Here is a 24,535-nt window from a genome sequence, read left to right as displayed (position 1 = left end):
TCTCAGAGCGCAGTGTTCTGGTGGGATAATATGGCACTATGAGCTCACTAAGATATGATGGAGCTTGACCATGTTATGCAACGTTCATATGCTCAATGTCAGTAACAAAGTATTCTTTAGAGGTTCTAAATTAGAGAATGCAAAAAGTGTTTTTTATTACAAGTAATGATTAAATATACCCTGCAACCACTTACAGTTAAACAATGAATATACAAGAACAATATGATGTGACAGTAAAATTATTTAACGTTACACGTCAAGCCAACAAGTGTGTACATCTAAACTCCGATATTTTTATCAGTCATTGAAGGCAGCTGCGTGACGTTGCCTGTTTTGTTTTCATGGCGGGATGTGGGTGTTTCACCCTGGATTTTGTCCTGACTGTTTCCTGGCGAAAAACGAGCAACTTCTTGAGATTTAACAGCCTTAATTGAAGCGTCTAAGTTCAAATGTTTGGTTCAGGCTGCCGAGTTTTTAAAAAGTTTTCAAAGTACCCCGTGTCTGTCTTGCCGAGTTTGCTAACGCTAGCTTAAGGAAGCAGTCCTTCTGTTTTGACAGCTACGTCAGAGTTTGACTAACTTCACGGTAAGATTAATGCGATGGAGAGTTCGTTGGTGAAAGACAACCCACTGCTTTTACCTCTCAACAAGGAGAAAACTGTATATGACGGATTCATCACAGTCCAGGTAAGTTACTGTGTCTATGGGGTGTTCTTTTTTTCTCTTGCTAACTTTCTCCAGACTACATTCAACCATTTATCAATTTAAAGTTTCCTAGCTATGGACACATTTTCATGCTTGGTAGAATATAACTACAGACATGCTATAAATGTCAACTAACTTCTGGTTAATTCGGCATATGTAAAATACTCGGACACTGTGGAAATATGTTTTTGTTAACTTTTATAATTGATTTGTATACACATTTACGTTTCTACGCCCCGCTAAGTTATGCCACTTTGCAGTGTCTTTAAAAAGCAATATTTAAAGATAACATTTATTACTCTCTATGTGTGGTGCATGCCGAATTGAAGAGTTAATACTGTTAATTCAAGTGTGGTGCAATGTTATGTTTTAAGCAATACGCACCTTTGCTGTTAAGCATAGGAACTCAATATTGCTACATTTCTAAAAGCAGTTTTGCAGGCCACGTGTTCCTTTTCTTCCGAGTCAGTTCTAGAGGTTATTAAATAATTAAGTCGGTTGGTGTTTTCACTTGTAACAGTTCCACTGGTCAGTAATATTGTTTTGTGCCTGTCATGCTGTGATTCTCACAGGAACGAGACTTCAGATTGAGGATACTTCTCCCACCAGATCGCCAACTTAAACGGGCCAGGTAAAAATGATCACCTCACGTCTCTTTAAAAGATACTTAAGATACCCAGAGTCATTGTATTTGTCAGAGATCATGCTCCTTTTACAAATCCATAGTCCAACTTTCAAGCAAGAATGACATTAAGGAGTATAAGCCACTGTATGTGTTTTATTTAATATTTATAACTTTGTTCTTACAGGCTGCACTGCTGTTGGCAGTTAAAACACCTGTTGCATGGGTATGAGCACATAGTGAAGCAGGTAAACTCTACATACTGCCCCAAATAAATTCAGCACTGTTGAATTTTGCTGAAAATTGCATCATAATATTTTTTGTTGTGTTATTTCTGCCACCTCTTATTGAGATCAGGTTGATTGCTCTGTGTTTTATATTTTTTGTCATGTCATTTTGGCTCCTTTGTGTTCCCTGCATCACGCCTGGCGTCGTACTTGTACGCCCTGTCACCCATCAGGCTCGCCTCACTCAGAAGCAGAGAAAAATATTTTTCACTGTTTAATTAACATCGCCTGGAAAATGTCCCTATTTGTTATGCTGCCCCTCAGGGTTATTTGGATGAGATTGATATTTCACCCCGGGCTGCAAAGTTCATTATTTTCACAGCCTTTAAGCTATCATTAATTATTAAAGCTGGTGGCAGCCCCCATTAATCACAAACACTGTGTTTGATTTGAATGGCTGGCTAGAGGAAAAAAATAGACACTGTCACTTCATTATCCTCCCATTCAAGGATGTCTTTTCTCTCTTGTTTGACTTCTCAGAGGCTGCAGCAGTCGGCTGATCTTGTCAGTTTCATTCTGGAGCTGAAGACCGTCTTGGTAAGGAGGAGAATGACACAGTGGTTGGCACGGTCACTCTGACATTGTTGCTTTGTGAATAGAAAGTAAATGGGAACCTTCAGGCACTATCAATAGCCTTGATTGTGAGGCACACATGTACATGTATATTTTGTTTGATTAATGAAGTGTAACAACCTATGTGCTTGTCAACAAACAAAGGTATGAGACTATTTGGCCCTCATTTAGTTTTGCTTTATTTATGTTGTTTGCTTTTGGTAGAAGGATAAGGGTGCAGTTGAGATATGATATGCATTGAAATCTGGGCTTAAAATAAGAAGCATTCTCTCTGTTGTTTACAGGAAGTGGGTCTGAAGAGCCGTCCTGAATGCCGCTCCATCCCGCCTCCACAGTATTACTCTCAGCTCATCTGTGAGATGGAGACCCTTGGGTGGGGCAAGTAAGTGACACCTGGGAGCACTAACACTGTATGTGAAACCAGGTTTCAAAGCAGCATAAGCCACTAAGTAGGGCTGAACGATTGATCTAATCGCATTCAAACTGACATCATGAGTTAATAGACTGCAATTTTCAATTCGCAAAAGTTGGGTGTTACCACCACGTTCCAGTACTACAAGTGACTTTGACAGGTAGCCTGTATTGTTTGTGGCTTAGGGGTGTGTTTGTTGGCAGTTGTAAACGGTAAGCCGTCTAAAGCAGCCTTCCAGTACCTTACCATTAGGGGTGCAACAAATTATTGTTTTAATCAATCAGAATGCAGACTATTCTCTGGATAAGCAAAAAAAATCATTTGGTGTAAAAATCAGGAAACAGTGAAACAAATGATACTTCACAGTTTTACAGAGCTCAATGTGACATCATTAAAGTGAAAACAGACAAATTTTCAATCCCAGATGTTACCAAGAGGTAATATTTTGGCACCGATGTTGCAAAGACAACCTGTTCGCTTTCCGTTTTCTTCAGAGCCTAGCTACAAGCACAGTTTCAGTGGTTACCTCGGATGTTGAACTGTCTGCCATTTCTGCCATTGGGGATCGTAACTGCAAAGAACTTTCATTAATACTCTTTGGTAACTGGAGAGAGCTACAGCTAGCTACTGGTAGAAAATGAAAGCAGTATCCTCTTCCACTTTTGGCTGCACAATGGTTGATGCACTTCTTTTGTGCCATAAATTGCGCCTTCATTTTCTCAGGAGATTGTACACTGTGGCAGACAGAGCTGCACAGGAAAGCAAGGCTGGGAACAGATCTAAACGCTGATGGCATTTTTGCTTGAAAAGTGATTCAAACGATTAACTGATTATCAGTCAACAAATTACTGAAGATTAATTTTCTTTAGATCGACTAATTTGTTTAATGGACTCATCATTTTATCTCTGCTTTACATGTCCGACAAAGGGTTCCTCCAGCACAGGCTGTCACTCAGCTCTGTCTGCTCGCTACTCTTACAAACTGCTCTGAAGTCAAAGTTTGGGACAGTGATGTCTACCTGATCTGGAAAACATGATGAATGTGATGGTCATGCTACGCTTTCTGATTTAGTTTAGTATATGTAATCAGTGGATACCAAGCTGCAACGTCTGGGGTTGAAAAATGAAGTCAACGTAGAAATGCAAAAAAACTGCAGTTCCTCTAATGGCCACTTGAGGCTGGCTCCAAAAGTGAGTCAGTCCCCACAGACCCCCATATTAAAATGCCTAACTTTACAGCAGAGATAAAAGGCCCGTTTCCACTGAAGAAGTTCCTGGTACTATTTGGGGGTCAGGAACTACTACAGGAACGTCCTCTCGTTCGGCCCCCTCAACCGCCGTGTCTCCACTGAGAGAGCGGAGTACGAGGAAGGTTCCTGTAAAGTTACGGGCTGCCTCTGGATGTGACGTAATCGTTGCGCGACCATTTTGACCGGGGCGACGTAGGGACGCCGTTAGCCGTTGAGCTAACTGGGGTAGTTTCATGTCGTATCCGACAACGGGAGGCTTTTAACAGATGACGTCCTGATGTTAGCTTTGCTGCTGCTGTTAGCTGTCCCTGTCAGCTGATGCTTTCTAGACATCGTGATTTCCCAAAACTGAATAAATACCACACATAGCAACACAAAACTGCTTTGCTAGCTCAATCATGTTGTAACTAAGATATCCGCTGGAAAGAATATTTTTTCACGGGCCATTTAGTGAGTTTTTTTTTATATGGCGGCGAAAACTATATGAACGAGCTAATCCTCGTCTGCTGAGTTTTAAAAATGCCGGCTATTTTGTTGCTTTCTGTTGACGTCACATCCCTCCTTGAGTATATCCAATCAGCACCAAGTAATCCCCAAGCCCCAGCCAGGAGTCTTTCGGGGCTGTTCTGAGTACCTACTCCGAGGCAGGGACTTGTTAAGCCCCCGTAAAAGTTCCGGAACTCTGTCCTTCCGGGGTGGTTCCTGTGGTGGAGACACGCACCAACGGCCCCGGCCCCGTAAAATTACCCCGAAGTTCCTGCGGTGGAAACGGGCCTAAACATGTTTACAGCCTGGTACAAAAAAACTGTTTTGGTCTCTATAACGAATTGTTTTTGTTCATGACAACTTTACGAGGGGTAATTTTTATACAACTCACCCGTCAACATGTTATTAAGGCTTAAAGCTACGCATAATTGAGGGCGGGCCACTTGAGTGACAGGCTGTCTGTGAGGTGTAACCACAGTACGAGTCAGATCCACCCCTTGCTCATCCACAGCTCCACCCTCACTTTCAAATATGGTCACTTCCTGAGAGTCAAAACGGGAATCCGCCAATGTGTGACATCACGGTAGCTACATCCATTACCCTATACAGTCTGTGGTGAATAAACATGCTACGTGTGATGTGATACAAACTCTCCATTCTTGCTGCCAACTGAAGCATCGTGCTGTGAACTGTGAGTTAACTGTAGATAATGCTGAGCTGTTGGTTATATTGGCTTGTTACCACCCCACACCAGTTACATCTCCTGTTTCTTACAGTTTGAAAGTTGGATTAGAGTCTACATCACTTTAATCCAGCTGAGATTGTTCTGTCACCTGCAGGCTGCATTGTTGTCAGTCTTCATGGCTTTTGCTTTGGCTTGTCCATTTGTGTGCTTGTGTAAACAGTGCATGCTGTGCTGGCTCCCCACCACACTGCATATCGGCCATCAAACACAATAACAATAGGACTATGTGAAAGTTTAATTTTATTCTATTTAGCAGTAAGCACCAGTAACTGTGTCTGTGTCTCTCGACATGTTTAGATTGTGACAAAGTTCAGTACTATTACTACTGTGAATCTGCAGTTGTTTCAGTCTTTAGTTACCTAAATGGTCCACATGCATGTTTATAAATAATGTATGTAGAGTTTGGTTCAGACGTGATCTCTCTCTTTCTCCCCCAACCCTCTAAAGCTAAAGCAAGGGATGGGAAAAGAGAGAAAGGAGACCGAGAGCATGAGAGAGTGATTGAAGTGAAACTAATCAGAAACTGAATCGTAGTGTTATGTGGTTCCTGGATGCTAAAACTCTGAGCGGTTCTCAGATTTCACGTTCTATACACTGCTGAACATTAATTGGCCTGAGAGCAAGCGCAAATGTTTACCTGCCCTCATTGCAGGCCTGGCAGGAAACAAAGTTTGTGGCTTGTTTTTTTTTTTAATTTAGTTTCACCAAATTTGTACACAAAGTGTGTCATCTGGTTATCGAGAGGATCCCTAGAGATGAGATGTAATTGTGATCACTGGTAACTGACCGCTTAATTTTTAAAGGAAAAAAAGAGAGGCAAAAGGCCTTGACATTAATACTTGCCCAGGGCAAGTAAACTCTGTGTTTGGGCAAGTGAAAGATAAATGTGATGTCTAATGTGTTGTTATCTGAAAAGAAACTGTGGACTTTATTGCTGAAGCGGAGCTTTTCCAGCTGACGGTGCATGTCTGTCTCACCACCAAGCGTGGAACAGGAATGATGAGAAAAATCTGACATACTGGACACTATATAAGTTAACAAGTTAACATGGAGATCGACGATGTCATTCACATCATAATGTTACTTATATGAAATATATCTGGAACGATATCCGTGAAGATAAAACTGAGGGCGGCTGTGGCTCCGCACGTTGAAGCAACCTTGGGCAAGGTACTGAGCCCCAAATTGCCCCAAATTGCTGATGGCTGTTCCATCGATGTGTGAATGTGTTAAAAACTGAGTAGCACTTTATATGGTAGCCTCGGCCACCTAAATGGGTGAATGTTACCGGAGTGTGTGTCTATATGCAAGTGAACCTACAGACAGGCATGTGTAACAGGTGAAAAAAATTCTCAGCAGTTAACTGATTAACAGTTAGCAGACTAGGGGGTCGGGCATGGAAACCCTGTATTCAACAGGCCCCAAGGCTGAATTATCAAACACCGTAGCACTGATAAGCTCTGACATTATAAGTTCCTTTATTGCTACTTTTTAATGTTTTAGTGTAATTTATTATTCTGCAGCCTCTCACCTGCTCTGTGCGTCGGCACTGAACTCCTTCACATGCATACACAAACAAACACACAACACTAAGTGGAGTCAGGGAACGGCAGAGCACAGAGGCCACGGTGGAGAGGAAGTGAAAATAACTTGAAAAATCCTGAAGGTGTTACTGTAAATAAGTGCAATCAAACCGTCACGAGTAAAAGGCCAATACTTTATTACAGTAATACACCTGTTTAACAAGCATAGACGTAAATATGTAGAAAAGTGATATTTCAGTCTGCTCTGTCCGCATCCACTGCCACTAATGTCATATTTTACACAAGCACAGCGCACTACCTCGGCTAATTGTTACAAACAAGCTCAAATGCAGGCTGTCTGTATTTAGTCAAACTGTTTAGCTAAGTTTGCCACATATCTTAAAATTGGGCGAAGTCTTTCAAACTCAGCTGCAGGCTGAGACAAACAGCCCGTCCTCCTTCCACCAGCAGTACCTGCAGATTGTGAATCCAATCAGCAGAGAGAGGATGAATGACTTATGAAAACTAAACACTCAGTATTGTGATATCAGGAATATAATATAGAATGACTTCGCTGTTGTAAACATTACTGTTGCTGCTCTAGAAATAACACTTGCATATCTTCCTAGTCCTGCTCTGAATTTATTCTTTTTTGAGTTAATATATTTCTAAAAGCAATTATTTTGTAATGAAAAAGAAGCAATAAGAGTATCAATAAAGTACTGAACCGATAAGGAGTATTAATAAGAGTTGTAATATCGATAATGTCTTAACGATAACCATCTCTAGTGCTGCAGTGCTACAGAATCAATCATCACTAAATTAGTCCTTTAAACTGACTGCAAGTGAAGAGCAAATAATTAATTATGCTTTATGAACAACATGATAATCTTCCCATTCTTACCTACATGGTCCCAGGATAGTGTAATTTGACTACAGAGTTGCTCACTGATGGAGTTTGCTTCTTCATGATCTAGTTATCAACATTTCCTTTTCTCTACAGAAGCTACAGTACGTAGGGGACCTACTGTAAACATCAGTTTGTGGGCCAAAAATAGGCAATTGTGAGCAACTCACCAGCCAAGGCAAGGAAAGTTATTATTGAAACTGCACGTTATTAATATAGTTTTTCTTTTATTTGTTTTGTATTTTCCCCAGAGGTAAACTTAACATGCTGTGGTGTATATATGGCTAAAAAACCTCTGGTGCTTTAAACAGCTATATGGAGCACTCCTTGTTTTTTTCCCCCCCAGCAGTCTAAACTGATTGGAGAGCCTGCAACAACACAGTTCCACATTAACAAATGGCTCTTAATGACTTCCTTATTTTTAGTTATTGAGTTATAGTTAAATCCAGGTCACATTTAATAACTCTGAGCCCACGTGCGGTGACAGGCCCAGCTAATACTGTCGTCTCTACCCGTCAGGAGAGAAGAAGGAGGAGGAGGGGGCGGCAGCAGCGGTGGCTAGTCGGAAGATCTCTATTCTCCCCCAGCTCGGATTAAGCCTTGACTACTACACTCATTTTCCACTTTCCTATTAATGACCACGGCTACAATTATGATATTAGCAAAATGCAAATGGCTCTAATTGAAGACTCTCAGGTTTTAATAGGAGGAGGGGGTGAAGGTATGCTTTATATGCTGGAAATGGGACCAACATCATTTTCGGTGTCGTGTTACGGTTAGGAGGCATTATACACAGTGGGCCTCAATCTCCAAAGCACTCGAGATTCGCTTAGCGTCTTAATTGGTATGGGCCGTGCTAATAGCCACCAGGGGTTTTCAGCTGTAATTCTGTCTGCTGATTGGGCCAGGTAAGTGAGTCTTTCTCTCTCTCTCTCCTCTCTCCCAGTGTGTCTCCATTCCTGCATTTGAGAGTGTGGTCATCTTAATTGGCTGGAGATGGCATACCATGTGTTAATTAATGGAAAATGAGGTCAAGTAGGTCAGCCGCCATCACTCGGTGGCCCCAAAACGTGGCCCTGGAAGCTCCGGGGCTCATTACGGGCACAGCTGGCACTCCATGTTCGCAGCCTCTTGGTGTACGTACCAAGTCTCTTCTTATCACAGTGTTATCACTCTGTCACACTGTGTTGCTGCTCTTCTGAGGCCAGTTATAGCAGCTCTCTGACAGCAGGGCTCTGTTGGGCCAACCAGGCTCAGGGCTGAGGGATTAGATGCAAACATGGATGTTTTTTTTTTAATATATTGTTACATTATTAGGCCAGCTAATAAATGACTCCTATAATCATGGGATGTAAGTGCAATCACAGATAGTATTTGGATTTATGCAGTTACGTCCAGTAAGTAATGAGAATGTCCTGGTTAGCGCAGTTAGACTGCAAACCAGGCTAATTAATACATAGGTGGATCTGTGCTTTATAGGATTAGTGTGTGTTTTGTTTGTGCACTTGATTTGCACATACATTGTGCATGTGACTTACGTCGTCCTCTATTCCCTCTACCGTACCTTTGGTATACCATCGTTTTGCATGTGGATTCCTCATGCAACACACACAACAGTACATATGTGTTGATCTCACCGTTCATTAATCACTTTGTCGACACAAGAAGAAAAAAAATCAGAGACATGCACGTACACAAGCGCAGTTGTGTGTGTTGTGCGCTGTCTGGAAGCAGCTCACTTGGCTGTGGAGTTGCAAATGGGATGCTCTCATCAGTCTTCCCAGCAGGACGTCTGACTGTCACGCTGTTTCCATCATGGCCAAGTAGGGGCGGCAGCTAGTCCCTGCTTCCTGGGTGTGAGACCTCGGAGGAGAGGAGATGGAAATGTACACCGAAGAGACTTTTTCACTGCCAATGGTGTTTATTAAAGTTGGTCGATACTGAGTACTGCTCTGACCTATACTCATTATACCGAATACAATTGAATATTTAGTCTCTTATTGTTAGTCATTTTCTTTCTTTTGCATTCTGCCCATTGTTTACAACTTAGACATCTGCTGTTATGTCAGCCGTACTTTTTCCTTACATCTCACTTGGATACCATACTTTTAAGATTTTACGTGTATACTCTGTTGTGCATTGTTGCATTTTTTTGCAACAGACTTTCTTTTTGAAAGTGACCACAATAAATGAGATGTTGAAAGTCCAATCTACAGTATTGAAACATAGGGTTGGGCTCCAGAAGGTTCCAATTCAGTCCTGCATGCTCCCAAACCAGCACCGCAACGTGCAATGCCCCCCACACCCCACCACCTACACATATGACCAATGAGTTATGCAAACCCACCTGACCCTTCAACACATGATCCACAGCCCGACCCGAAACCGCAATTGCTAATATAGCCATGTGCTGTGTAAATAATTTGGTAATGCAGCACGTTTAAGAGGGAACTAATGTTTTTTTTTCAATCTGGGCCCTATTTTCCGATCTACTTTTGTCTAAATGAGTGATAGGATATTTGACATTTCTCCAGTACGAAGCTAGGGCTGACCTGCCTGCAGCCCGTGAGTGCCGCTATATTAAATAATAGGGCACTGGGACAGCGTCAAACAACGTCAAAATACGTCCACTAAAAGTGCATTTTTTTCACACAGATAGGCTCGGATTGTTAGTATAATTATCCGACAACATAACGGAAAGGAGAAATGAACGTCTGTGTTTATCTTTAGCTGGATTCAGACATGTTCCTCTGCCTGTTGCAATTTTAGTATATGTGCTACAGAAGTAACACTGCTCCCTCTCTCTCCTCGTCCGCTCCTCAATTTCAATGAGCTCTGCGTCCTGTACATCCGTGTACTCCGTGTTCAAAGAAATACGGGTGGTCATCAAATTCAAATGGTTCATCAGATCCAATTGGTCAAAATCGGGTAAAAATTCGGACATGGTTGTTGTGGCAAGTCAAAACACTCACTCAGAGAGTGAAAGTCTGGCTCTGAAATCTCACATCTCGCAAGATTCTTCTTCTTCTTCTTCTTCTTCTTCTTCTTCTTCTTATTCTTATTCTGTGTTTTATGGCAGTTGGTCTCACGAGATTTGAGTTGTTGCAGGAAGTTACAGCTGGAGTGACCTTACAAATGCGGGGAGTTACTCTGTTTGGAGTAGTCATGGCTGAATTTTTACCCGATTTTGACCAACTGTAAGGTCACTCCAGCGGTAACTTCCTGCAACAACTCAAATCTTGCGAGAGCAACTGCCGTAAAACACCAAAGAAGAAGAATCACGCGAGACGTGATCTCAGTGCTCGATGCACTACTTCTTGTTTTGGACTTGTTTCTATGACAACAATATCTTGACATTAATGTAAGCTGGGCAACTAACGTAACTCTGCGTAAACACAGGGCTGACTACACAGTTAACAACACGCTTACAACACGTACAGTGATAAAAGCAAAAACACTAAGCAGCAACATTCAGTGTCCCGCTGATCTGCTCCCACAAAGGGGCTTTTCTGTCTCTGTTGTGATAGTTTCATACAGCTTGGGGTGGTAGAAGGTGATAGTAGCAGAAGGAGTGGCAGTGACAGAACCAGTGCCTTTCTGAAAAGTTCAGAGGTTTTTGACTAGAAGCGCTTTGAGCGGCCTCACGTAAAAGCTGAAGTGTTCTGAATGAAGATGCTGGGCGCGATGCCTTTTCTTTCGGTGGCTGTACACGCTCTCTCCTTGTTGGGAATGGGAACAATTCGAAAAAAAGATGCTGACGCTAAAAAAAAACAGGAAAAGAACACTATTTGGACCCAGGCCTTAATTCAGTACAATAGAGTAAAAAATATTTGGATCCAAGACGCAGATCTGTACTTGATTTGGATTGGAGAAAGCGCTATAAAACCCAGTTCAATACATACAGTATATACATGGTCATATTCATGAAACTTTTCATAGTAACAGCAATCTGCACAGTCTCCTGCAGGTAGAACAGTGGGTAGTAAAACATTTAACTCCAGGTGGCTTTTAAAAGGTGTTATAATGTCTAATATCTGGCTTTTTAAAACCTGCAGAATCATTGTACCGTGTGTTTGCCCATTAGACTTAACAGACTGCAGTAACACAAAGGAACATGCAGTGATTTACTCAGGTGTCACGACTGAAATAGAATTAAAGAGAAACAGATTTTTCCTTTTGAGAAAACTGGCACTCTTTTATTCATGTGTTCTGCAAATCGCCGGCAATTTATTTCAACGATTCAACTTCTTATTTATTGATTTGTTCATTTGGATGCTTGTCACTTCCTTCACTTGCATAGGTCCATTAACCGGTCATGCTTGACAGATTTGTGTATTTATTGTTGTTAGCAGTAATGGGTATTTTATGGGCCTGTACTCTTTGTAAATGTGTACCTGCGGATATAAGTAACCTGGGTCTTGTCGATTTAAGAACTTCTAAGCTGCAGCTAGATTATTTCGGCCTGATAGGCGACACTGATATCAGTATTGATGCGTGAGTGTGTGTGAGAAGATAGGGCAATGTGTTTGGAAGATCTTAATATGCAGATGATTTTAGAGATAGAGAGATGGGGGTGGTTAAATTGAGTAAGCGTGAGAGCAGAGAAGTATCAGGTCAGCGTGTAAGAAAGAGACAGTCGAATTGGCGTGATCATGATATTGTGTGCTTGTATGTGTAGATGTTACTGTGCATATGACACTTGAGCACCGTTGCCCTTCGCCAGCGTTTGATTGCAAGTGCGAGAGCGAGCCAGACACTTTTATGAATCGGGCACATTGGAAACAGTCTCCCATCATTTCATCACTTCCCTAAGTGTGTGTGTCATTCCTGAGCACACTGCTCACATCACTCCTCTCTAACACACTCCATAAATCCTCCGCAGATATACAGCCATGTCAGCCTCAGCACAGAGCGTCCATCGTAATGTACTGTAAATCTGGAGAAGGACTGTCCAAATCCTTTGTCTCAGATCAGTCTTTTGTCTTTGGGTCTCAGTAGACTGGAGAAGGACTTGAGAGGGGGAGGAACTGACTCCCTCATAGCGTGCTGGAGCAGCAGTAAATCTGACAGCAGTGTTGGTGCAGATCAGTGTTTTGTCCTCAGCCTCAATAGGTTATAATTAGCTCAGGAAGGAAAGGGGCTGATTTACAGGTTGACTCAAGCTTGAAAATGTGAACCCATCTTAAGGTCACCGAGAGATACATCATTTTACGAGAGCTTTAATCAGCTCCCTGCAACTGCTAAAGTCGTGTTAGTGTTACAGTTTTTACTCAAATAGTGGCAGAGTGATGCTGGCTGAGGTCTGTTCCTGTCAGCAGTCAGTTTTTCAGTCATGTGTCCTGTCAGAGTGTCTTTAAGCAAACTCGAAATCTGCTCATCACCTAGCCTTGACAAAATGACTGAAACATGAATATTTTCAACTGATATTAAGAAGTGTTCTTCTTATTTCACTTCTGATTGGATATCAATGCGCAAATGATGTTGACAGCGCTGGCAGACTGTTTATAAACTGCATCTGCAGTGTAGGATACTCTGTAACATGACGGTCACAGAAAACCAGGCTACTTTTTAGTTCACCAACTAAATACTTTGTATACTGAGTCTGTTTTCATGCGACTTTCAACTCCTTTGTCAAGAAACAGAAAGCGAGGTGAAGTCCCTCCCCCTCTGGTTGACCACCAAGGGACCTTCTTTCTGAAAACTATGTATGGTAGTCAATGGTGAGATTTCTAGTCAATGATCTTGTTTGAATGTCCCACGGTGTTTGCCAGTTTCAAAGATAATTTGCAAATCAAGAAAGTCATAGAAGTAGCAATAAAACTGCTGAAGTAGACTGTAAAAATAAGTAATTAAAAAGACTACACAAGTCATGTAAGTAATGCCATCCCAACCTGTGATGTGGGCACAACATAGTGGCCACCCTCTGGTGTACCCCAGGTTGCCCCATTGCATAAGGGCTCATTTTTGCTCAACGCTTGATACGGAGATAGACTGAGCTTCCTGTCCATACTCTGCATTTATTTCGTCCATATTTGTATAAGTTTTCTTAAAGTTTACAGATACGAACGCAATGGAGCATTACCACTGGAGATTGTAGGGGCAGAGTAGAGTACTGAAAGTAAGATACAACTGTAGGAGACAATGAAGACATTTTAAAAATGAACGAATTGGTAATATAGTGAAAATAATTCTGTGTCTGCATGTCAGGATGTATATGATAACTGCACCTTTTTTGTTGTTGTGTGAAACTTGACTCTGCCCTCTTGTGCCATCTACTGGCTGTATTTATGCCATCATAAAGGATGCATGTAAGTATGAGGGCAATGACTGTTGCAACGTTTGAAATTAGGGGATTTATTTTCATACGTAAAGGAAGTTTAAATGAGAACTGAAGCTGCTTCATTTTGAGCTCCAAAACCCCTTTATCGTTGTTAACTAACATATGTTAGCACCATTAGCCATGCTGACGCTGCTAACAGTGCTAACAGAGCTAACAGTGATAGTTAACAAAGCTTAAGGGGTTTTACAGATTAAAATTACTGCTTACTCACCAGGTAGGGGGAGACCAGTGGTCGGGCAAAATGTTTCTGCAGCATCGCCGTCCCGCCACTTGGGTTGGCACAACGTTGACAGCAGTAATCGCCAAATAAACAGTAGCTAGCTCCCACCCAACCCAGATAGTCTACAGCACAGAGCAGCTAAGGCTAGCCAGTGTAGCATGAATACTTTATTAGCTTTGTTTTTAATGTAGTACAGCACAGTGCTAGCTCTACTACTAAACCAAAATGATCCTATAGACTGACATGCATAAAAGGTCAAAAATATATTCTTGGTGGTTAACTGTTTACATCCTTAGACCTGACAAATGTAAGTCCATTATTCACCCGCCGTTGTTTACAACAATATGGTCTGGCAGGTTTGATTGCATTACGCTTATAATGAATTCTGCATGCATTTACACCTTGCATTAACATGTGTTTTTGTCTTATCTTGAAGTGATATTCAAAGACATTGCACATTGATACTAGCTGTAAATTTGGTCTGATGGAATGTGGTTTATGCTCATTGGAATTTGTCACATTTTTCCAAGTTTGATTTTGTAATTTGATTTTCTAATTTATTTTACAAATCGCAAAATCTGCTCAAGCAAGGTTGTTACTCCTGACAGCCAATTTTAGTGGTTTCATGACTACAAAATCCAGCATTTTCCTTTAGAATTGTATTCTTTAAGTTTCTCTATCAGCATTTTGGCAATCAGGAAATATGAAAACTTTTGTTTAAAGGTCCAGTGTGTAGGCTTTGGGGGATATATTGTAGGGATGCACGATAATGTCGGCACATCATCAGTATCGGCCGATGTTGGCTTTAAAATGAAATATCGGAATCGGCCAGCATAGTTTTTCTTAATTTGCACAATGAATGAATATTACATTAAATTGAAAATCATTGTATTTCATGTCTCCACCTGCTGGTAGGCCATCATGATAAGAGTATGCATGTATAATATGATGATAATACCACTACAAAAGAGACTTGATGATCATTAACAGTGCAAAAAAGAAGGTGTTGGCTATTGGTCAAATGAGTTTTTAATATCAGTATATGGGATATTGGCAAAAAATACAGTATCGTGCATCACTAATATATTGGCAGAAATTGAATAGAATATTCATAACAATTTCCTGTGGTGTAAAATCATCTGAAACTAAGAATCGTTGTGTCTTCATTACCCTAAAGTGTGCTGTTTATATCTACATACGGAGAAGGTCATCTTTCCAAGCAGTCTGCCATGTTAATTCTACAGTAACCCAGAAGGGTCAAATCAAACACTGGCTGTAGATAGGGCCATTCACGTTTTTGCATCCGCCACGTAGTTCTCCTACAGGCTTGGCAAACGGGAGAAGTTTCATCTGGTTGTAATCTGCACTGCTAGATGGCACTAAATACTACACACTGGCACTTTAAAACCCAAAATGCTGAAAATATTTTAGGGTAAGCAGCTTTCTGAGGGTAGGGTAACCACTAGCTGTTCAATAGTTGTGAGTTATACAAGAAATTATTATTCATTTATTTGATTTTTTTAATTTTTTGTGTTAGTTTTGAATAGTTGTAATTCATTTTATCAAATGCAGCTTATTGTATTGCATCATGAAAGATGTACTCACTCCAGTTCTTGTGATGTGCTGGCTGAAGAACCCTCAGATTAGTTACTGCTGTGCAGTTAACAGTGTATACAACAGTATATTTGTGTACAGTTTTATTAGAAAGCATAAAATCCATGGTGTTCTGTTGTGACTCAGGATGAAAATAATGCCCCCAGCATCAGTATGATTGGATTTGTTGTATTCCTCCATCAGAGCATTAAAAAGGCACTTGCTCGAGAAGAATGCAAATTAGAATTTAGAGAAGAAAATCCTGTAGTTATGTCGCCTCTGTTTCGGGGCGTGAATGAGGACCTGTAGCCTGATGTAATGTCACTATGTTGGTACTGGGAGTGATAAATCTAAAGGCAGAGTTGATGTCTCAATATTGCTCTCTGCAGCTGTGAGTAATGATGGATGATGGCTGCTGTCAGTTTACAGTGTTGTGTACCCTTCTCTGTGAATGGATGTTGATTTACTGTGTATGTATCTCTAGGCTGCTCTTCATAGACACAGAGTTCCGAACGTTGAGACTGAAGGCAGAGGACTCCTCTGGAAGGCAGCACACTCTCACTATTAAACTCAAGTCGAAGGTAAGACACACACTCTACTGCGCGCGCACGCGCGCACACACACAAACACACACACACACACACACACACACACACACACACACGCACACACAGTTTACTGTAAGGACTGGATAATTTTCACACTGAAAATTATTCATCATCAAATGGAATACTCTACAGCTTGATGTTGACCTACAACCAATCCAAATCCAAACAGGCCGACTTCACCAAACGCATATGGGATGTTCAATTTGCTGATAGCAAATCAGTGATTTACATCTGCGCCCCTAAATCTAGGTCAAACTGGAGAGGGTGTGGAGAGACATGATAACCCGCTGTGACTGAGATGTAGCACAGATAAAACATCTCCACATAGACCTCAGCGTGATGGAAAACCTTCCTCTGTGCATAGAGAAAACCAATACACCCACACTCATCTGCATAGCCGCTGTCTCTGCTCGCTGCTGTTGAGAAAACTACACAAAACCTTTACTACTGTAGGTAAAAATAAATGTAGGCTGGGGAAATAACAGTGTAATACAGAGCGTTTGTAATGTTTGCATGCCACAGATCTCCAAATTGTCAAAGAAGAGGTGACAAAATGTGTTTGATATTTTTTCACAGGAACACATAATGGTTTTAGGCGATTTAGTTTTGAATTGTAGATGCCTTTAGACTGGACTCTATAGTGGTCACAGTGTACTAGAAAAGACTTCTACATTCTCCAAATCTGATAATTTTGTGTGAATTCAATTATTGGGACATAAAAGTGCTCCTCAGGTAGTTGGTAACTCCCTTTAATAGACTTGCGAGCCCTATGAGTCCTTGGGCTCCATTATAAGAACCACCTCTAATAAAAGAGTATTAATAAAAATTTCAGTAAAGTCAGACATTATTGCCTCATGTTAACTTTAAAGGATAACTCCAGTATATTACAATTTGGCTCTAGTTTTCACAGTTCTGGCCATCAGTTCTATCGGTTAAGACAATATTGTACTCACCAAAGTCATTGCAGAGATCTGAAAACACAGCAACACTTCTACAACAAAGTGGGGGCAGGAAACATGATCAGTCAGATCATAGAAATAGAATGAGATTAGAACGGAAGCCGTGGCCATTTTTCTGTGTATCGTTGTCGTTATGTGTACTATTGCCACTGCAACGTCGGCATAAACAAAACAACTTGCGGCTAGTTGCAAAGTCACTGAGGTGATGCTTTGAACTAACGCCCAAACAAGCAGTGGAGTATTACTATGAAGTAGGGGTGTAAATCACTACTTTTATCATGGTACAATAATAGATTGATTCTTTGGACAACGATACAATATTAACGAAAGTATAAAATCTGGCTCAATAATACCTGTCAAGGTTCACAGACATGTCAGTTGTTTTTTGCTAGTTGCCCATTATTAGCTTAAGCACGTTTACATTGCATAAATTAGCCTAGCAGTTAGTGGACTGTACATTCCTTGTTCTTATAGCTTAACAAATTACATGTATTACTTTTAGTTTTTCTTACTAACCTTAAGTTAAGTCACTGCATCTTCTGACAGAACAAGACGGTTGAATTTCAGCTTGCATAACATAAATGTTTTTCCAGTCGAACATTGTTGAAACAGAGAAAAGAAGAATAGAGAGAAGAATTAAGGATTGCTAGATTTACTTTGCAGCGTTACCTACTGAGAAAGGTAACTCAAGGTAACTAAAGTACTTTTGCTTATTTAAAAATGTAACTACATAACAGTAGGCTAAAACAGAGGTCTCAATTAGAGAGTGTGACACACTTTATGAGCCCACTGACATTTGTTGCCACCACAAAAACTAACACCAATCACCATTTTCTTTTGTACTAGTCAAATGACCAGGGTGAGCAGTTCAGTCAGTGTCCCTTGCTCTTTCTGTTTCTGAGTTGGACTTACAGAAATGGTGTAAACTAGGGATGCACCGAAATGAAAATTTGTGGCCGAAGCCGAATAAAATTAAACGCTTGGACCTGGAGCCGGGCTTCTCCGTCGCCGGTAAGCCGTTATCTTGCGCTGCGGAACAAACCGCTGCAGCAGCATGTTGAGTGCCAGGTGGCCAGTGCGCGCCGTTATTGGACGGTGCATGGACACTCACCCTCTTGCGATTGGACTTTGAACTTATCCCACAGTAGTGGTACCCCTACAACATTATGGTATCATATGTACGGTGGTGTGTTAGTACCGCGGTCTACCGTTGGTACCAGTATACCCTGCAACACTACTCTAGATAGTTCAGTATTACATTCTTTGCAAACCGCTTTTCTTCTATCACTCTCCAACACTTTGAAATATCGCCACACTGCTGACATTTTACTCTGTCCGTTACCGCACGCTGTTTGATTGCGTCATCAAAACACGCCGCTATTATTCGGCCTTGCTTTTCACTTATTCCACCGAATACCGAATGTGTGTGTTTTTTTTTGCAATATTCAGCCGATTCGGTGCATCCCTAGTGTAAACAAGCCCAGGGTCTCCAACACATTTATTTATTTGTGGCGACCCACCTTGATTTAAACATCAGCCGCCCTTTTGGTTATTCACCACCAACCTCTCGGAGCGCAAAGCGTACTCTGGGCATAGACAGAACAGCAGAAAGTAGGCTTGTCACGATACCAGAATTTCAGCAGTCGATACCAATACCAGTGAATTTCCATGATTCTCGATACTCATTCGATACCATAATAAAAATCAAAAAAACAGAAATCTTATTGAGAATTTTTTTAGAATTTTTTTTAAACAAGTCAGGGTGTCTATCTTTTAAGTGTTTAGCCAGGTTTGAAGTGTTTCCTCTTTTGGTCTGGAAACTTCGGAGGCACCGTTTGCACACTGGTTTTTGCGAGTTTTGCGAGTGGCTCCAGCAGCACTTATCAGAGCTTAGATCCTCTGCCTGAGCCCGAACCCAACCCGACCGTAATTTCCCGCCACTGTCCTCGGGCTCGGACGGGTTGGGCTCCTCATAATAGACCTAGGCTATGGAACCAACTACTTACGATAAGTAGTTGACGGAGCCACTGGCCACGCACATGTGAGTGATCGATGGTGACAACGTGTGTCAGCTTCGTTGAGTGTACCAAGTGCAGCGCGATGCTGGTATATGACAGCAAAAAGACAGGGACCTCGACACTTAAGAGGCACATGACGAAGGCTTGCCATGCAAAGAAAGATGAGAGTCAACCTTCAATGTCTACATTCGTATCCTTAAAAAAAAGTCGGGTTTAAACCGGGCTCGAGCTCATAATTACAGTTAAAGGGACGGGCTCGGACAGAACATGCACGGGCTCGGGTGGGGTCGGACTGGATTTTTTGGGCCCGATCTAAGCTCTAGCACTTGTAGAAGCCATTGTTTAGCAAAGACGATGGAGAATAGGCGTTCTTCTTCAGCGCTCGTCCTCTGCACAGGCTGACACGTGTATACTACCTCCGTCAGTTCCGACAGGAATCGACAAGGCCCGCTGAGGGCAAAGTTGTATCTGGTACTTACGGTACCGAAAAAAAGACAGGTACCAATGTATTTTTTTGCATGTTGGCATCGACTTGGTGCCGAAGTATCGGTTCTCCTGACAACCCTAGCAGAAAGTCAGGCACAGTGAAAGTGAAACTTAACGGTTTGTTGTGCTGGGTCTAAAAGTTTGCTTTCACTCACAAACAGCTGCTCCTTTTATCCATTGATTTGATCTGATCTGATCTGATTAGATCAGCTCTGATCGGATCGACTGATCAGTTACCCACAACTGCAACTCCACAAACTGCTGCTGAAGAAAAAAGAAGAGTTCCGCCTGTGCTGCGTTTACAGACAGCAAAGTTCTCAGAATTTAGAGAGGGGACACAGACTGATACTACACAAGGACACACAGGCAAGGGACACACAGACCCCTCCCATCCCTCAGTTTTACAGACATCCGACGTGGAAGTGGTTTTTTGGATATTTTTGTTGTAGCACCAAGAAAAGCCGCTGTTCATTAAGATGCAACTTTTGACTATGGGAACTTGTGCTTAGCATTTTTTGTTTTTGGTCGCTATTTTTTGACATTTCGTAGAATAAATTATCAATTGGCTCTTTAGTAAAATTGCTAGATTAATTAATAATGAAAATGACCATCAGCTGCATCCTCTAAATACATCTATAGTTAAACTGGTGGATGATCACAACAGACAGTTTAGGGAAATTGATTATTCGGGTGTTTGTTTAAAACCCGTCCCATTGTCTCACTGCTCTGGTTTCTTGCTTCTTCTGACTTATTTTCAGTGACATCACATTTCCACATCCCCGCAATTAAATTGGACAGTACACTTTCATAAATGACAACCAAAGCTACAAAAAAAGTTGTATGAAATCAAAATGTCACTTATTTGAAGGTGGTCTAATGATAGATATTTTCTGTCTGTGTAAGGCTGACTTAAAAGTCAGGATGAACTTTCCAGAACATCTTGCATGGTCGTGTTTTCTATTGTGACTGGAAACTAGAAATGTTATGATTGTGTAAGAACATTTGAAATGAAAGGAACTGTGGTAAAAGTAGAAGTTGTAAGAAAAAAATACCTCAAGAAAGTATATTTCATATTTAATTTGTGGAGGTAAAGCTACATTTCTCTCTGTCTCTGAAACTCTTTTCTTAAAATCTCTGTCAGAACAGAGCTTCCAGTAGCTGGCAGGAGTGTAAGTATCTCACAGTTGGGGCTGCGTATTCTAGCCATGGTGAGGTGGTGCTTACCTAAGCCCAGATGACATCCACTGGGAACAAGGGAGGGTGGTGGGACCCCACTCTGTGTCCACCTGCCCACCTGGCCCTCCTCACCCCTCTGGCAACCGGGTAAAAAATAGCTTGGAGTCCTCCCTATGTTCCAGCTGCTTCCACCAGATCCAGCGCCAGGTCATCCCTCACCAGGCACAGCTAGGGAGGAGGCAGCACTGGCATGGACACATAGGGGCTTGGATGGCGGGGGAGTGAGGGAGGAAGAGTATAGGGAAAGGACGGAAAGTAGCTTGATGTTGAAGGTGAACAGGGAGAGGAAATCTGGCTCGTGTTTACTGACCAAAGCTTCTCATTAAGGGCTTAAAGACGTTTTGGCAATGTATTAAAATGACCAGCAGTAATGCCAGGGTTTACTGTAAACTCTAACATAAAAGACAGTGTTCACATAATAAGCACAAACAAATAAAGTCAAGTTGTTAATAAAGGTCAGGCACAAAACAATAAGGTGAGGTGAAATTACCTGTTATAATGGCCCTTGATTTCAGACAGAAGTAAACAGAAGCAGCCTCTCATTTGTAGCCTGCGATAATTTTGTTGGCTGACATGACAGATAATTTAGCTTTTATATTTAAATGAGCTCTACATAACAGTCCTGTGTTCTACACCCACAGCACCCTGCAGAGGCTCCTGAATGTTCAGCCGACCTGCCAGTCCCTCTGACCATAACCTGGACACCACAGGTATGTACATGTGTAAGGACACTGCATGTACCAAAACTACTTTTCCATCCCTAAATAGAGTTTTTGATTAATATTTGAGATGAATTATGTACTGTATGATTCACATCAGTAAATAACAATGGCAGACTCAGTCATCATCACATACTGCATTTGTGTGAGGTAGAAATGTCATGATACTGGGAATTTAGTAGTTGGTGCCAATACCAGTGAAATGCCATGGTTTTCGATACTTAATTTGACACCATGGTCAAAACAAAACAAAAGAAAACAAAAAAATAAATAAATAAATCCCATGTATTTAAACATGCACTCCTTTATTAAGAACGTTGAAATTAAACAAAAATTGTATATTGATTCCCGATGATCCACCTCAAATGCAAAGTACTAGCCTATGTGGGTTCATGAGATTTTGTGGATGAGGTAACGTGTTATTATCTAACCCACAGTATATCAGCGTATTTCTCCTCCAGCACTTGTACAGCTGGTCTTTGTGGTACGTAGGCTTTTTGTTCTGCCCCTCCCCAACTGTGATTGGACAGCTTGGTAAACAGTGGTTCTTGGTGACCACAAAAAAAACGCCAAATGTACAGTGCTCAGCACAGAATAGATGTTCAGCATTTCGTCATGCTGTTGGCGTTTGTAGCATATTGTTAATGTGAGGTGCTACCATTGCATAGAATTAACAAACCACGCAAGAAAAAAGCTTTTCTTTTCAATAAGTCCAGAGCATAGACTGTATAAAATAATCAACATAACCACTGTGATGTCTAGGGTTGGGTCGGTTCTCGGTAATACCAATTCGGTTCGGTACTCCGTCTTAGACTGTTTTTTTTTTTTGTTTTTTTTTTTTTGAGACCAACTGGACCGCATACGTCATTTTACAGCCTGGAACATACGCGGAGCGGACTCCGCGGAGGTCCACCCGGACTAAAAGCGGACGTCCGCAAGCCCTGTGTGCGCAAAGCTCAGATTTTACGACCGCGCAGACTCCGCTCCGCACACCAGTGTCAGACAAAAGACTGCTCGGCATGTATTTTTCACATCGTGGGGATTTTTCACGGACATTTTTACAGGAAACTACAACACGGAAGAGCCAGACGAAGGAGGCAACCCTTGTTTGCACTGATTGAGTAAGCTAAACCTGCAAATTTATTTGTAAGGAATAAAAGAAACAATGTGTTACTGTCACTCTGTTGTCCTATGGTCGTTTTTTATTTTAAATGAGTCAATTGCGCCCCCAAGTGGCGAAAATCCGGTATTACCGACTTGATGCGTTTTTTCACAAAAAACTTTTTTTTTTTTTCTCATACCGACCCAAACCTAGTGATGTCATCCATTGGTTTGTGGACTCCAGTTTTGAAGCCTCGGCTTTGGCATTTTGGAGGTCTCCATCTAGGATTTTTGGAGCCAGAAGTGACCATATATGGATGAGAGGGTGACAATAACTCTAACGCTAACTGCTAGCTTGATTAGCACAGTGCATTTACAGCTATGGTTAACTGTGATAATGCTAATGCTAAATTTTGCTGTTGGAAAACAGGCTTAAAACCATAAACAGAAAATGTACAAACCAGAAAAACTGAGACTTTTACTGCAACCAAATGCTGAGCAAGACTTTTAAGGCGGCCAAAACGGTACAATTAATTTTCATGAACTGAAAACACACTGAAATAGCGCCAGCTACCGCCTAAACTCTGTAAATATGGGGTCATGTCATGGTTACCTTACCTAACCAGTCAATGGTGGTAGTGACTTGTTAACAGACAGCACTCACCTGTCACTCAAAGCAGCCGTACCCTAAAATATGCTTAACTTTAAGCCTTAATGACATTTGCAGGGTGAGTTATATGAAAATTCACCCCCCCATACAGTTGTCATGAATGGGAAAATTAGCTATAAAGACCAATACGTTTTTTTGTACCACGCTGTTAACATATTTATTTCTGCCGTCAAGTTGGGAAGTAACATGGGGCTCTATTGGGATTGACTCACTTTTGGAGTTAGCCTCAAGTGGCCATTCAAAGAACTGCAGCTTTTGGCACTTCCACATTGGCTTCATTTTTCAGCCCCAGAGGTTGCTGCTTGGTCTTGTTCTTGTACTTCTGTGGTGGTACGAGTTCCCTCCTCTTCCTCCTTGGGCCTTTTACAGCAGTCTAGAACACTTGTAGGTATATATGCTGCCCTGTCGGCTCCTGAAGAATTGCATCCCCGGTACCTTTTGTACTGGAGAAGACTGAGTACCATCACTCTTTCAAAAATGTAGCACTAACTTGGAACCAAAGTATCAGTTCTCATGACATCCCATGAAACATCATAGTACATCGACATCTAATAGACATTTCAAGGCCACACATTTTCAGCTGTTCTGTCAGGAGATGATGATATTATACCAAGTCTGTCACATTATTAGATTGTCAAATGTATTTGATATTTTGTGAATTTCTTTCTGCTTAGCCTCAGAGCCTTAAATACAGAGCGGGTTGATGTTCCCAGTTAATGTTTTGTAATGTGACGTTTTGAGGCTCAAACTGTGATTAATCATACACTTGACTCATCCTGTGTTACCTATTGCATAATGTGACAAAACACTTCTCCACCTGCTGTATTAAGACATTTCCTTTCAGCCCCTCAAATTTAGTCCACTATAATTGGCTTAAAAGTGTTTTGATGTAAAACCAGCTGTGGGCTCTTTGTATCTCTTTGCTTCCTCGTTATTGTTGTTTGCCGTCTTGCTTCTTTCACTCTGGCTCTGCTTTTCATCTCTGTCACTGCCTCTGAGTCTGTGTGTCACTAACTCACTCATGCGCATACACACACACACACACACACACACACACACACACACACACACACACA

At 41.5% G+C, this 24,535-nt stretch overlaps 1 protein-coding gene across 1 annotated transcript in view; it reads left to right on the top strand.

Moving 5' to 3' along the window:
- Positions 1–357: 357 nt before the first annotated feature.
- Positions 358–24,535, top strand: part of fancl (FA complementation group L) — a 43,287-nt gene continuing 19,109 nt past the window's right edge. The window contains exons 1-7 of the mRNA XM_050070960.1: positions 358–686; positions 1,277–1,335; positions 1,514–1,574; positions 2,094–2,150; positions 2,471–2,568; positions 16,147–16,243; positions 21,611–21,679. Coding sequence (XP_049926917.1) covers positions 600–686; positions 1,277–1,335; positions 1,514–1,574; positions 2,094–2,150; positions 2,471–2,568; positions 16,147–16,243; positions 21,611–21,679 — 528 coding nt within the window. The 5' untranslated portion in view covers positions 358–599. The remainder of the gene's footprint in view (positions 687–1,276; positions 1,336–1,513; positions 1,575–2,093; positions 2,151–2,470; positions 2,569–16,146; positions 16,244–21,610; positions 21,680–24,535) is intronic.

Source organism: Epinephelus moara, chromosome 19, assembly GCF_006386435.1.
Source record: "Epinephelus moara isolate mb chromosome 19, YSFRI_EMoa_1.0, whole genome shotgun sequence".
Classification (NCBI taxonomy): domain Eukaryota; kingdom Metazoa; phylum Chordata; class Actinopteri; order Perciformes; family Serranidae; genus Epinephelus; species Epinephelus moara.
The sequence above is the reverse complement of the archived record's forward strand: the minus strand, read 5'-3'. Positions and strand labels throughout refer to the sequence as shown.